General features: G+C 36.1%; 1 protein-coding gene across 5 annotated transcripts in view; it reads left to right on the top strand.

The window, feature by feature from the left end:
- DIAPH2 (diaphanous related formin 2) overlaps positions 1-16,135 on the top strand; it is a 953,825-nt gene that overhangs the window by 830,506 nt on the left and 107,184 nt on the right. For 3 of the 5 annotated variants that reach the window (XM_036919628.2, XM_057495928.1, XM_036919627.2), the window contains one exon: positions 748-873. The exons of the other annotated variants lie outside the window; for them this stretch is intronic. In XM_036919628.2, coding sequence (XP_036775523.2) covers positions 748-873 — 126 coding nt within the window. The remainder of the gene's footprint in view (positions 1-747; positions 874-16,135) is intronic. 5 annotated transcript variants of the gene reach the window in all.

Raw genomic sequence — 16,135 nt, forward strand, 5'->3', positions numbered from 1 at the left:
CACACAAAAGAAAAGATACATGTATGTTGATATGTATGGACAGTATATGAATTTGCATGCACTGGTACCCATTGATGAACTTTATGGCTGTTGGTAACCTGCCTCTCCTAATTGGGTGGTTTAGTGTAATTGTTTCATCTGATGTGGGGCCTTGATGATCAGTCAGTCCTTTTTTTCTCCCTTAATCTTTATTCTGAAATTTTCCAATATCTATAAAATAGAATAATATAATGCATTCAGCTTTAACAATGATCAATTCCTGGTCAGTCTTGTTTTATCTGCACTCCCACCCTTGGGTATTTTCAAGCAAATCGTAGGCATTACATTCTCTTTTTATATCATTAATCTACAATTACAGAAAGAACACATTACATTTTTAATCTATAAGTGTTTATATTCATATCCACAAAATATAAGGATTATTTCTAGTATAACCAAATAATAGTATCATAACTTATTTTAAAAAATAGTTCCTTAATAACAAATAATCACTGTTCACATTTCCTGGATTTTCTACTCCTTTTTTTCCCTCCCAGTTTGAATCAGGAAGTAAATGAGATCTATTTGTTATTATTAAGTCTCTTTTAAACTATGAGATCCCTGTTGGATTAGTTATCAACTGCTATATAACAAATTACCCTCAAAACTTAGTGTCTTAAAATTTCAAATATTTATTATTTTAAAGTTTCTCCATGTCATGAATTTGGGAGCCACTTAGCTGACCGATTCTGTTCTAATATTGGTCAGGGCTGCAGTCATCTGTGGCCTTGGCCAAGGCTGGAGAATCTGCTTACAAGTGTACTTCCTCACTGTGTGGGCCTCTCTGCAGGGCTTCTCGAGTCTCTTCACAATATGGCTGCTGCTTCCCAAAGCGTGAGTGATCCAAGAGAGACAGCAAAGAGGAAGCCATTAAACTTTCTGTGTCCTCACCTTAGAAATGATATGACAACACTTTTGTCATATTCTACTGGTCACACAGACCAACTCAGAAACAAAGTGGGAGAGAACTGTCCCAAGGAGTGGATACCAAGGGGTAATCATCTGGCCTCTATAACTCTCCATCTCTCTCTCTTTTTTTTTAATTATAGTTTTCTATTGTGTTTGAAGCAACCAGGTCATTTGTCTGACAGAGTTTGTGTTTTGATTATTATATCCCAGTGGTGTCATTTACATATATCTTTGCCTGTCTCCCAACTCTGTATATTTCCTATAAACTTATATGAAGAAACTAGATCAGTTTCAGGTTCCATATTTTTAGCAAGACAGTTGTTGGTGTGTCATTTTATAGTGGAACATATTATGGCTGGTTGACTTCTTATTAGCAGCTATTGATGACCATTGCCTAGATCCATTAATTCAAAAGAGTGATATTCTAGCATTCCCCCTTTTTTTCCCCCCCATTTAATTGTTTGGAATACTTCTATAAAGAGAAATGTACCCTTATCAGCCATTTTTCCATTGAGGTATGTTTGGTATAGAGAAGGCAGGATAAATGCTTGATTCTTTCCCTTTCTTTACCAGTTTTTAAAATGATTTGTTAGCTCCCTAGCATCCCCTGAAGATAACAGGTGAGATCTGGGAACCACCATGGATATGTTGAAGCAGAATCTCCAGGGACAAGCCCAAAGCATGGGGATTTTGAAAAAACTACTTAATAATTCTGATTTGCTCTTCTATTAACTTCTACTGGTCTCTACTCCCAGAGACTGATTTATTAGGTTTGAAATGGGGCCCAGGATTATCATTTTGTTTTTGTTTTAATCTCCAGATAATTCTTTTGAGTTGACAAATTTGGGGAACACCACACTAGACTGTATCTTTTCATACTTACTGTAGCTATATGCATCTACACTATTCTCCCATGACATGTGAGGATCTCAAATTTGCCCTCCTATGACAAACTATTACATTGAGAGTCTGCCTAGTACACACTCTGGAGTTAGACGGCTTAGGTCCAAATCTTGGTTCTGCCACTTACTAGCTTTGTGACCTTGGGGAAGTTAATTACCTCTCTATCTCAGTTTTCTCATACAAATGTGGAAATTATAGCAGGATTCAGTTCATGGTCGTTTGGGGGACTAATGAGTTAACACTGGTAAAGTCCTTATGACAATGCTTTGTAAGGGATTCTTAAACACATAATAAAACTTATCTCCCTCTGGGAGAATTATTCTTGAATATTTTCTTGATTAAAAACTAGGCTTGGTTATTATCATTACTAATATTACTATTATTATATTGTCACTCTTGAATGCTACACATGTGCCAGGAATGGTAGATTGCATATACTCACTAATTCACTTATCAGTCCTACAAATTAGCAATACTACTCTCATTTTACATATATGGAAACTGAGACTCCAGGAAGTTCAATAAGTCACCCAAAGTAATAGAGCTAAAGGTGATGGTATAGATATAACATATGTTAAAGAGGCAGTGAGATGATTAGGAGTACAGAATATGGGGCTAGGCTGTCCAGGTTCAAATCCTGGTTCTACTACTTCCTCGTTGTGTATTGTGGGCAAGTTCCTTAACCTCTCTGTATTTCAGTTTCCTTATCTGTAAAATGAGCATAACAGTAATACCTACCTCATAGGTTATTATGATTATTAAATGAATTAATATTTACAGTGTGCCTAAAATGATGCCTCATACATAATTGGCATTTTGTATGTACTAGGTAGTTGTTACTGCTATTATTTTCTATTATTTTTATTAGTTTGGGTTTAAAGGAAAGGCAGCAGTTAGGAGGGAGAGATTGAAGGTGCTAATGAGAAAGGCAATAAAACGTAGGAGTGTTAACCTTCATGAGGGGAGAAAAAGGAGAGCTGTTTCTACCACGAAGATAGAGAGGATAGAAGATAATTGATGTCTAGGCAAAGACAAAGGACGGAACTCTTGGGAAACAGACTCATTCTTGCAACAAGGTAGAAAGCAAGATCCTTCAGGAATGAGAAACGAAGATGGAATTGGAAACCTGTGGAGGCAAGGGAAGTTTGGGCACACATAGAGAATAACCAGGGTGCACACAGCAGACACAGCTAAGCTGTGTTCTGTCAGTATCCAATTATAGCTCAACTCCTTGAGGCTAAGAGTATTAAGGTCTGGAGGAGGGGGAATCTCAGGTTATTGGAAGGGTAGCTCAGCACCCTAGTGATACCAGTGAGTTCAGGCATAGTTGAGTGGGATGCTTATGATGCTAAGTAGAAGGGAAGGAGCATTGATCAGGCGATCAGGAGACTTGGGCTCATTTTCCAATCTGCTATCACCTAGCTTTCCTGACCCTCAAATAGATCACTTGACCTTTGGATCTCAGTTAATCCCCTTGTTTTATGAGAGAGCTACATCAATTGATCTCTAATATCCAGAATGAATTTATGGTCCTAAAGGACTGATTCGAGAATCTAACTGCAGAAGAAAGGAGTCAAGTGAAATGCCAAAAGTGGGAAAGTGATGGGAAGACTCAGGGAGGTGGGGATGCAGGATTCAATAAAAGTGAAGGTAGATGAAGGAACTCATGGTAGTCAGGCTCAATCTCAATCTTTTCTGTGTTTAAAATTTGTTTCTGTTTTCAAAAAACTTTTTTACAAAAACTTTTTTAAGACTAGTCTCATTTTTTGTAGCAGATATTGTGGATTTAATAGGCTATATTTGACACACATGAAAGTAAATGTCTGAGTTTACATATCTAAAATGTTCATTAGCACATCAAACATCAAGACCTTCCTTACAGGGAGTTGGTTTTCTGCTCCTAAGCCAAAGATAACAAGAGTATTTTATGCTTTCCTGTGCCCATACTAACATTACACTCTGCAGTAGCTAACTAGGTTGCTTGAACACACTGTTAGAGAACCAGTTAATCCATTAATTCAGTAGGTTCTTGGCTTCCTAGTTGCCTCATTGACAAGCCTGAAGAAAGTGGATGTAACTAATTAGCACTCAGCATTATAAATAGGAAGAATTAAATAAAGCATTCAATATTAAACTCAGACCCCTATGAAGATATTCCCTTTAGTTATGGGGATTTTGAAATGATGGACAGGCTAAACCAAAACTCATAATCCTATTACAGTCTCCTGCACCTATCTAATAAGCTTCAAGAGCCATTTCCTTGGAATCCGGGACATTGCCATCTTCCTCTAGGCTTTTCCGTATAAAGCTTATAAATTCTTTACTGTTCCCACTAAATACTTTTTTATTTAAAATAGCATAAAAGGGTATATAAGCATATATACATATTGATGCATTTTGACTGTAATAATACCATTGGCCTGTAGGGAACTTCAAATTATTAATAATTTCAGAGGAAAGCTTTTTAAGAAAAAAGCTCCTGGGTTAGCTGTAATGAGGCATTTAAAAAGGAGGTGGGGGTATGTTTGTAAGTGCGTAATGAAAATATTGAACCCTTTGGGATGTTATGAACCATGGTGTACTAATAAGTGATCTTTCCATTCCAGTGTTCCAGCAGACATTTTTTTACCCCTGATGTACCCTTGCAAAATGCCTTTAGCCCACATTTCCTTTTGAATATTTCTATTTCTTGACTTTTGCTACTGGGGGTGGGGGTGCAACAGGGTGAATTTGATGGAGAAAGGAGGGCAGTATGAGAAGCAAAGTTGGTGGCTTAGAATAATGATCCCATTTTCAGCTGCGCTGTGTGGTTCATATGAATTAATTAACCCCTTACAAGCATTTGTCTGACAATCCTAATTCTCATTCAGTTCAATGAGTTTTATAATTATCGTTTAACTAAATAGCACTAAAAACTGTGTTATATCCTGACATTAAGGAAGCTTTGTAGAATTCTCTTCCTATAAATCATCTGAAGTTGTTTACAATTTGCAGCAGTCGTGTTTTTCTTCTGGTTTGTGCTCAGGTTGCTATTTTGCTGTTTTAAAAACTATTTTCAGGATGTTAATTATAGATCGTGCTCCAGAATTTGGTTAGCCTTCTAAGAGTAAAAGACCTCAGTAAAGAATATTTCCATATTTTAATTGGAGGAATGTAGACTTAAACCATTATCTATCATGTTGAACAAAATGAATCCAATGATGCTAAATGGATATAGAGTGATTAATTACTTATTCTTAAAACCTGTGCCATTTAGTTCCTAGTGATAAGACGGTGATAAAGCACTTTTAGCCAGAAAGAGAGAAATGACCGTACTGTGTTGACTATGCTGGAAAACAGTGTGAGAACCCTAGAAAAAATGTTTGAGATGGGAAGCATATGGGCCATCCCCGACTGCCTGTGCCTGTATATGGAATTGATCACTTTTAATTTTCAAATTAAAAGTTAAGGTAGTGTTAGTAAGTGTTTTACTTAATTACGTCTCTTTTGATTGCATGGAACAAAAAGCTATCAGAGCTTTGTTTTCTGAAGAAATACCAAGGAGCTCGAGGGAATTTAGGACAGGAAATGTCATGCACCAACACTTGGGTCCGGGGAAATGGGATATTTGTTGTACACTGAAGGCGGCCCTGGGGTCCTCATCGTGGCCCTTTTTGGAAGGGAACTTTGCCTGTTATTTGGTGTTCCCTTCCAACATCTTCTTTTTTTTTTTTTGCTCCAGAGCCTAGGATGTCTGTCCTTTAGGTTAGGTTCCTACACAGGTTCAATCAGCTGTTACTCTTTGTGTCATATGATAACTAATTTAATTCTTACAGCAACCCTACAGGATAGGTTAAGTACTATTATTATAATACCCCTTTTTATAGATGGGGAAACTGAGGCAAGGAGAGGTTAAGTAATATTTCCAAGGTCATATGGCTCCAGGGTCTATGCTCTGAACCAGCATACTCTACTGATAGGTTCTACGTGCTGACTTAGGAGATATGGTTTCTAGTCCTTGACCTGCCACTATGTGAATGACTTGGAGATAATCACTTTATCTCCATGGGCATTCGGCCGTTCATGGAATTAAATTTAAAATTTTAATTAAAATTATTTCAAAGTAATAAAAAACTTATTTTTATAAAATCACTTAAAATTATTTTTCTAAATTTTTCATTCGAAAGCTAATGGAGAGGTGAATAGAAGCCCAATAACACATTGTCTTCAGGCTTGCTTGGTAACAAGGAATAGAAATGTACTCAAGCTGGCTTGAGCAAACAGGGATTTATTCAAGGATATGATAAGTGACCTTCTGGATATCCAAGGACAAGAAGCAACAGTCAGACTATTGAGAGCCTTGGATTGGAACCAAAACTAAACAGGTAGAAATGTAAGTTGCTTTCTCTGTCCTTCCATGGCCTCACTCATCTCTGCCTCCTCTTGTTCTCCATCAGTTTTCTGTGCTCAAACATGACTGCCACAGCTGTGAGACAGCGTGACCCTCACTTCAAGTGCACATCTTTATGTGATATTGGTCTTTTTGTGACAGAATCTAACTGGCCTAGGCTAACCTATGGATTTGTCCCCCTTGGGTCAAGTATCTAACCTGTTTCCAATTAACCAGGACATGGATAAGATCACATAGTGCACAGGATTGTTTTTTGCCTCTTCCAGGGACTGTATGGAAGAGCAGATTCTCTAAGAAAGAACTATGGGAAGAGCAGGCAGATGAACTGCTGTGTGGTATACTCATACTCCTAGTAAACTCAACACTTTTTTTAAACATACTGTGTATTTCTCAATAGATCATCATTTTGGCTACACAGATAACATTTTGCCATTTAATAAGCACGTTATCGATACTGGGTACTTTCCTAGAGGGTATTAGGTGCTGGGCCTCATTTTGTTATCTGTAAAATAAGTGATCCTGTCCAGCTTTACAATTCTGATACATACTCACACACTTACGCATCTATTTATATTTCAGTGAATATATTGCTTTTATTACCAAACCAACAAGAATTTATTTATCCCAATAAATGTTCTTCAAAATGCCATGACTTAAAGTAAAGAAGAAATTCAGTGTCATTTCTTTATAGTTGCATCTAGTTTTTCACCAGACATAGGTATTACCCAGCTTATTTATTCTGTTTAGCTCTGAAATACTCATCTGCTTTCCAAAACTCAAATCTGCTATAAAGATCTGCTATAAAAGATCAAAGATTTGCTGTCATTGAAACGATTCAAAAGAATGTGAGGCTGACTCTAAATATATCCCAAAGAGGCACTTCACAAATGTTTCGCACAATGATAGGACCATTGCTTGATTCTGTAATTCCCAAAGTAACTCCCTTGATGAGGATAGATCTCATTTACCAGCACATGTTGGCTATTTAAAAGTCATTCACATTACCTACAGAATCAAGATTGTAAGGAAATCTACAAAATACACATGCCCACTTCAATATATAGTTAGCTAGTTATGAGAGGTAAAGAAATTAATTTGATTGTAGACTCTTTCCTGAAGTGTTAAACAGAAAAAGAATTCTATCATCTCACACTTCAACTACTCTGACCAATGATCAGGATACTTTTCATATGCCTGGAGAGAAAAAATACAAATTGAACTGCTTTGGGGTAATTGAAGTTCAGCAAAACAAATCTGTTGGTGCCTGCTTGGTTTCATGTTGGTGTTAGACACTGTCTGATTGTGATACCTGGATAGCTTGAATGTGTGTGTAGGTATGTTTGTGGGTATTTCTGTTGACAAGTCCAAAATTCTTGGGTTAAATATGCTTTCTTGAAGAAGTGACTTGAGAAAAGTGTTGTATATATTTTTTCTCTTTTTCTGTGGATTAAAATATCTTCATTTCTTTTTTTAAATTAGTCTGTCTAAATTAGTCATTCTCATTTCTAAGAGGAATGGAAGACAATTTTAAAGCTAAAATTAGAATTCTATCTAAGCAGTATAATCTCATGAAACACCCTTTATCTAAGACTTAGAGCAATAAATGTTTTACTTAATTTAAAAATAACTGATATGAAAAGTCCTTCATAAGAGTAATTTCAGAAGTTTGAAATGTTAATCACAGCTTCCATACCTCAAGTATGGACTCATATGATCCTCATTTAATTCCAAGGTAAATCACTTGTTATTTATAAAAAACTACTAAGAGTTAGACTAACTCCTTGTTGTTGCATACAGATTTGAAACCAAAGCATTATTTTCATCCTTTCTAATAGAGGTTTCCATACATTTCCTGTGGCATTATACTTTATGAAATATGATATACAGTGTAGAAGAATTTTTCTAAATGTGACCCAAGGACTCCCTTTGTACAGGACATATTTTTGGTGTGAATCACAGTCCTGACTCATTCCTCTCCTGGCCATATGTCCTATCTTCCCTGTTATACATTCATAATCTGGCTCTAATTGCTAAGGAAGAAATGGAAAAATAAAATATCTACAAGATAAATGGTAGATTTTTTAAAACTTTAAAATAACTTTAAAATATATTTCACAGTTTACAGGGGCATAAGCAGATAATTTGCATATATACTTGTGTCCATCTGGTGTTTTCATATACCATTATTTACCCCTTTAAAAAATCCTTGCAGAGACCATGTTTTTTCTATGGGGATACACAATTAGGTACTCATTCTCAACCTGGAGCCATGTGATTTGAGCTGATTTGCAGAGGGACTATAAAAGCTGAAAAATCAGTTTGACAATATTCCTTCTGGGATTGGCCTTCAGTAAATGTTAGCAGTGGTATTTGGAGGCCATGCCACTTCAGTCAGATCACTGGGATTTAGGAGATGATGCCTACAGTAAAACTCGAGTTCACTGCTTATCAGGGAATGTGTGAAGGCTCACAGGCTGAAGGTTCATTAGGTCAGTCTGTAAGAACTGTCAATCAGAGCAAGCTGGCAGGGAAATACTTTTTTAAAAAATAGGTAGAAGCAAAGTTTTCCCACTTAGTATTTTTCCACATTCCATCCATACTGCCATCACATTGTCCACACCAGGGAGTAGAATACTAGGCCATTATAATGTTCTGAATGTCAGCCTCTGGCCACTGTCGCTTATGAGCATGGCTGCTGCTGTTCGCTTCGTAATCATCATCCTCCCCTAGGGTAAACAGGAAAGAATGGTTCTCAAAGTACACCAGACTATAAGGAGACATAGGGACTTGTGTTGTATTCATTAGCCCCAGTACTTACCACAGTGATGGAAACACGGAAGGTGCTCAGATCTTTGTTGATCTTAACTCAACACCAGGAACAAAAACCACTGTGCAAATCTAGCATATTTATGACCTTTACCACCCCATCCCTCTTGGTCAAATAAAATTTGGCAAAATTATTTCTTGTATTTCTTCCATAATGTCAAGTGTGTATTGTTTCATGTTTAGCAAGCCTGTGTTATTTAAGTTTGATTTTGGTATGTCTATCGATTGAGCATGAACGGACTACTTCAAAGGACTTTTTAAAAAAATTGATTATTACCTGTAAAGGAAACAAAGGTTTGAATATGCAGTTCATTAGGTTTTGTGTGCACACTAACACATTAGTTGATATTTATTAATGATTTAGATTATTGTGTTCCTGAGAGTATGTCCATGTGACAAATCACTTGATCAAAACAAAGGTAATCCACACCTTTTGTAATTCAAACAGACTGACAGACAGCACAGTTTACCTCAGCAAATATTCAAGGAAGCTCAGTAGGATTACTAAAATAAACAATTCAACTGACAAAACAAGTTGGTGATGGCATGCAGGCTCTAATTGCTAGAATCATCAGTATAATGTGAATATATAATAAAAGGTAAATTATGTAGTTTTTGTTTAATCAGCATCAAAGCTAGTTTTATGAAACTGTGTTCATTTTTACTATTTAGAATTAAATCTTCATGTAACAATACTCTTCTCAGAATGGAGATTTAGAAAATCTATTCCATTAAACATAAGTTGATTTTATTTCCAGGTGGCATCCATTAGGACAAACATCATGAAAAGGCCACTGACCAAAATGGTGATTCCCTGGCTAACACCTGGAAGAAAAACAAACTTATGTTTAATGGAGTAGACTGTCTAAATCCCTGTTGTGAGAAGAGTGCACACTCATGAATATGTAGTCTGTGCTGAATTCAATAGATTCTAATAGTGAAGGACATCCGTATCATAAAAACTAGCATCTATTCATGAACTTATTACTTTCCAAAGAAGGAAGCACAAATGCAGCCTGGGGTAGAATGCTGGCAAGAACCAGTTCATCCCTTTATTGTGTGATATATACAGCACCACCTGCATATAACCACTGGGAAAAAATTGTGATTTGTGTATAATCTATATTCTGATTTTTATCCTGAGCCAATATTATAAATGTACTATTCATGATTTTGTCTTATTCAGTGTTCTGGCTGTAGTATGATACCTATGTATTTATTTGCACATTTCAGAGAATCTTTCCCCTTATTTCTTCTTCCCTGCAATGGTAAATCTTCCTTGTGCAACAAGGGTTAGCCCAAGATCAGCTACAGAAATGGACTAAGTGCTGTTTTAAACAAGACTGGGTAACTATACAGCATGGCTTTTTAAGATAATAAAGTGGCAAAAGTTTCCGGTTCCAACAAGATGTTCATTTCACCCAGTCCCCTTTTTCTTCTGCCTAGGCACTTGCACTACGTGCCATATGCCATCTCACTACATCTTCACAGTATTCCTGAGCATTAGCTTTTATTCTCCCAAGTTTACAAGAGAAAGCATGGAGCACTAGAGGAGTTAAGTAGCTTGGCCAGGGTCACAGCTAGTGGGCAGTTGAATCAGAATCTGAGCACCAGTTTGTCTAATTCCAAACCACACACTCTGCTATTTCCTTGCAATGTTGCCTTTCTCTTGGGGGCTCATGCAAAAGATTTATGAGATCGCTCCTATTTTCTTTGCTCATACTCCTAAGAACATTTGTAGCTGAATTTCTAGTTCTTGTCTCAAATGAGACTGGTAACACCACTGCATTTTTAAAGAATGAGTGATTAATTTGTGAAAATAATCATTGTAATACTTTTAAGAATTTTCAAATCATAGAGCTGAAAATTCATGGTGTGCTCTAGGCATTATTGATCCTGAGCCATCTAGTGCAGGTAGAAATAAATCCTTTTCTTAAAGACTTCCAGTGAAAAACACTCCAGGATTTTCCATGGTAATTTCCCTCACTACTGAAAAAGCTTACAGATAGGTATATGTATGTTGTTAGGGCCAATGACATAATGACCAGTTCCAGTAAATCAAGCCAATGAAATAATAATTCCTTTAATAATTATTTTATTCAAAGGGTCCCTGGAAATTACTTATAGGAAGTTTATATGATCTTGCCATTTCTCTAAGGAAAGGCAGTTAAATTTGAACGTTTAAATGTTCAGGCCTTGATGAGTCACAAAGAGATTTTTATTTTGCATTCAAAGTCCCTTTATGGTTTCAATCACAGATTTCTACCTTAAATGTAAATGGATGTAATGTCGATAACTATCACAATTTAAAAAATTATCACATTTGTTTACAGAGAGCTTTACCCTTGAGTTGAAGCATCCTATCCCATATCCTATCTTGTCCTGTAACTGCTTATTTTTCCTTTTAACAAGAGTATGAGCAATTGGAGGGCAGGAACTGTGGCTTACTCATCACAGTATCTCTAGTATTTAGCATAATGCTCGACACAGACATGATCAATAATGATCTATTGAATGAATTAATTTCTCCAATTGATACTGCTTAGACAGGCCTTTCTCTTACTTTCCCCCAAATGCATCCTGCTCATTCATAGTTATCCTGGTTCACATTATTTCTTTCACCTGAAGTTATCTTCCCTCCTCTTCTCCACCTATATAAATTCAGCTAGGTCTTCCTGGTACATTACTCATTACCTAAATCCTGTTCTGGCTATCCTACTTATTACAAAGTCACGACTCCCACACCCACACTCTTTAACCCCTTATTATATTATTTGCCAATCTTTTAATATTTTTGTCCTTGTTTCTCCAACCATTATGAAAAGTAGCCATGTTTCACACTATTTTTTTTCTCCCCTCATAGTAACTTAAATGTAGACTAGATCAAGAGATGGCAAACTGGCCTACAGACCAAATCTGGCCTAAAATCTAAACTGGATTTTTACATTTTTTAGTGGTTGAAAACAATCACAAGAAGACTGTTTTGTGATGTGAAAATTATATGAAATTCAACTTTCCATAAATAAACTTTTCTGGAATGTAGCCATGCTCATTCACTTACATATTATCTAGGGCTGCTTTGGAACGGTAACAGCAGAGTTGAGCAGATGTGAGAGAGACCCTGTGACCCACAAAGCCTAAAATACCTTCTACCTGGCCTTTTACAGAGAAAGTTTGCCAATGGCTAGAAAAGACTGTCAGTGAGTACTTACTGGTTAAATAATTCAGTATCTTTTGACTCCTCCATTATGAGACAAGATACTCTGAAAGGACAGGAAATTATCTTACCTTAAAAAAAAAAGAGAGAGAGAGAGAAAGAATAATAAAAGCAGTCTTTGGAGCACAGATCATTCTTATCTTTTGGTTGATGACGTACAAAACTGTTCCTTTCTCCATCTCTGGTGAACTGACCGAGGGCCCTCAACATGTGCCGCACCTCTTCCTGTGGAGATTGTTAAGACCAGGATAGATGATCATCATTCTTGGGGGGGACTAGATAACCTCTAGTATTGTGTAGGACAATGATGCCTGCAATGTCATCTACATGTAAACCTTGCTTTATTCGGAATGAGAAATTTGATGTGTGAAAATGAAGTTTCGTCATCCCCCCCAAACTCCCTGATTCTCCTTTGCTGGAACCCTTACCCCTCCACTTTTGGTTTAATCTAGTTCTTTTAATTAAATATGAGATAATTAAAGTGCACAGAGTTTAAACCCAGCAGGTTTGATTTAGTGATAAACATCTGTGGTTTGTCAGCTTTTCAAGGCATAATCCTGTCATCAACCTTATCTGACAGGTAGTCAGCCTAGGGGGTCCGAGGATGAAAACCAAAGCAGCTCATCTTTGGAGGCATGACTTGCTATGTATCTTCTGAGGCCTAATTTACAATTGCCCTATAGAAAATAGGTAGGGTTAAATAAGTAGAAACAGCCCCCTTTTGTTTTGGCACAATTAACTCATTTAGTATGCTGTTGTCAGTGACTAGGCCTACAAAATGCATAGGGATATTTCAAATGGGGGAGGGAGGAGTCCCCCAAACATAGCTTATTTGATTAATATAAATTATTCCTTTGCTCACTGAATATGTAAAGTATGTAAATTTAGTCCTGCTGTCAAAAGGTAGCTCTGTGCCATTAGTTTCTGCAGCAGACAAGACCTACTGCATCCTGCACTGCATTTTCAGAGAGGTGATGCTAATGACAGCTTGAGCAATTGCCTTAATGAGCCAGAAAGGTGCTCTTTTTTATTCCAGTTTAGCTACTTAGAGTCATCTGAAATAGAGATTATCTGTAGATATTACAGAGCGGAGAAAAGGGCATGGGTTATCTTATTAATGTGTTTCTCCAAGCATGTTAAGAATGAACCATCAATCAGTTATTTGCCAAGAAAAATGGCTTGCTGTCGGTGCTATATAGGGGATATGCCATCTTGAAATGCAAGTCTTAGATTCTGTCATGCTAGCTAAATAAATATAGTTGTGAAGCTTCATCTCTTGGTCATTTCAGGAAAGGTTATAGGGCTTCCCAAACTGATCGTAAAATATCATTAGTGTTACAAACCTAAAGTGAACAACGTGACCCATTTTTTAAAAAATAAAGCACGGTATGTGAGTCATCAGGAAGACATTAGAAATCCACCTGCATGCACCATATTTCATGTGAAATTCAGCTCAATTGCAGTTTTACTTTGTGTTGTTAGAACCCAACACATTAACATGAATACTTAAGACAAAGTTCCTGTCATCTCAGTCTTTCATCCTAAGAGAAATGTCCATATTTTCTCATTAATTTCAGTATGTTTAAAGGTAAGTCATATCAAATTAACATAAAGAGTTGAGAAAGTCATGATCAAATTTTGTTGTAAGTCATATATACCTGTAATTTACTATGTGTTTTGATTGGGTTATAAAATGTAACTGTACTTTTTACTTGGAGTCAAGAGGAGGAGTAGTTTAACTTACTAGTAATATAAAAGTATGTTTACACTTAAGCCCATTCACTTCACCAAGGATTTGCATAAACTGGCAAAGTTCAGTTTGGTCTCATGATACAGGTGAAATAACAAAAGTATAAACACTCTAAGCTAAAGTTACTTTCTGTCATCGTTGTGTATAGTTCACCTTGCATTTTGCCTAATCTTAATTAAATTATATATATACTGGGTCTGAGGACTGAAATTCTGAAGTTCACCAAATATTTAAGAGCTTTAAAAGTGCTTTTGTACATAACATGTACTCTGAAATACAACTTCAAAAAAACTTGGGCTGTAGAATTAGTTTTATTTTTTTCAATTGAATGAGTACTACTCTTTGAAAAGCATATACCTTTTTCAAATTAAATCATCCATTGCATTAGAAAGAAAAAGTTATGAAGGGAATCATCTCTATAGTTTTCAGATGGTAAATCAAATAATCAGTAAGTTGAAGTATGTTTCGACTTCAACTATCACGTGAAATTAGGTTTCTCTATAAATGTCATATTGAAATCTCATGTTGATTTCTGTGTGTGTATTTGACCCTTGAAGTAAAGTGTGGGAACTATTATAGAATTTGGATTTAATGCGTAGGTAATGGGGTACTCTTCCAATTACAGATCATGAAGTTTCCAATGAAAAAACACTAAAGTGCCTCATCTCAGCCACATCATAAGTGACAAAAACTCAGCTCTTTAGGCATAACTCAGTGATATGTGGAAAAGTGACTCTTCTAGTTAGTTACTCCTTTGTGGAGCTTTCCAAACTTAGCTTGCATTGTAACTTTCTTATAAAGAAAAACATTTCTTGAAAATTCATTTTTTTGGTATTGTCACACTTGCATAACCATCCCCAAAGTAGTGTGACATGCATGCACTTAAAGCACTCAATCTGTAATGCTTATTGCTAGTAAAGCCAAAAATTCTATTCCATAGTTACACATTCATAGAGATGGTAATTATAATGTATTGTCTGTCAAATTTTATTCTTTCTTCAAAATCCTAAAGAAAACGTGACATTCTACAATGTCTTTGAAAATCTCTGGTTATGTAAATTTGTTTATGTTAATCTATAACACATTACTTGGTTTCTCTGCAGCCCTATTTTCAAGCTGCTGATGCTAAAATTTGTGTTAATTCACATCTAGGCATATAGGTGTACTTGAAATCACCTAATTTGAAATTGCAGTTCTTAGAGTTAGCTCTTAGAAATGTAATTATTTAAAGGATATTTTGAATGTAATATTGAGTGAATTAGTAGAAACATAGTTAATTTTTCAATGTATCCCCAGATAGTAGGCTTGGAAAGTGGTGCTTTTCTACTTCAATTTTAAATCTTATGCATTTTATGGGCAAGAAGCAAGCTTATCCTTTTATTAGGCAAGTCAGATTAAATGCTAGTTCCATTAAGTCAGAAACTAGGCTCATTTGATGATGATTTAATGCTGGTTATAAAATAACAAGATAAACAAATTATTGGTTCCTTCCTGTAATTTCCTCTTTTTTTTTTTCTTCAGTTTTTTTCTTGTTTTGTTAAGTCTTCATTTAGGTTTTGATGGAATGTCATGGGACTTCATTGTTCTTTAACTCCATGATTAGTTTGTTATTAATTGCATTCCTGATAATCATTTTTAAAATATCAAACTTTTTTCTGTAAAATGAGAAGGGAGAGCTTACACGGTGACCCGCAAGATGTTCCAATGATTGGTTGTATTTGAACTAGGCAAAAGTACCCTTTTCTTTTCCTTCAAAATCAGTAATACTGCTTATTTCCTTTTTGAAACAGAAAACAATGAACCATGTATCACAGCTGTCTTGTCCATAGCAAATCTATAATTTCTCAGTCCTTCCTCCTGGCCTCCACCCTTCTTGGGGGCTCCTTTTCCCTGGTTAGCTTGTCATCAGAGATTTGACACAGGCAGAGCAGCACAGCTATGAGAACATGTCTCACCTTTCTATTTGGAAAGTGTTGCTTCCCCAGACAACTGAAACTTGAGTTAAACTCATGCCCCAGGAAAAGGAAGGTCAGGGAGACATTTCTACCATCTTGGAAGCTTCAGGAATCAGGACAAAGAAGAAGAGGGAGAGCCTTGGCAT

Source organism: Manis pentadactyla, chromosome X (genome assembly GCF_030020395.1).
Source record: "Manis pentadactyla isolate mManPen7 chromosome X, mManPen7.hap1, whole genome shotgun sequence".
Classification (NCBI taxonomy): Eukaryota; Metazoa; Chordata; class Mammalia; order Pholidota; family Manidae; genus Manis; species Manis pentadactyla.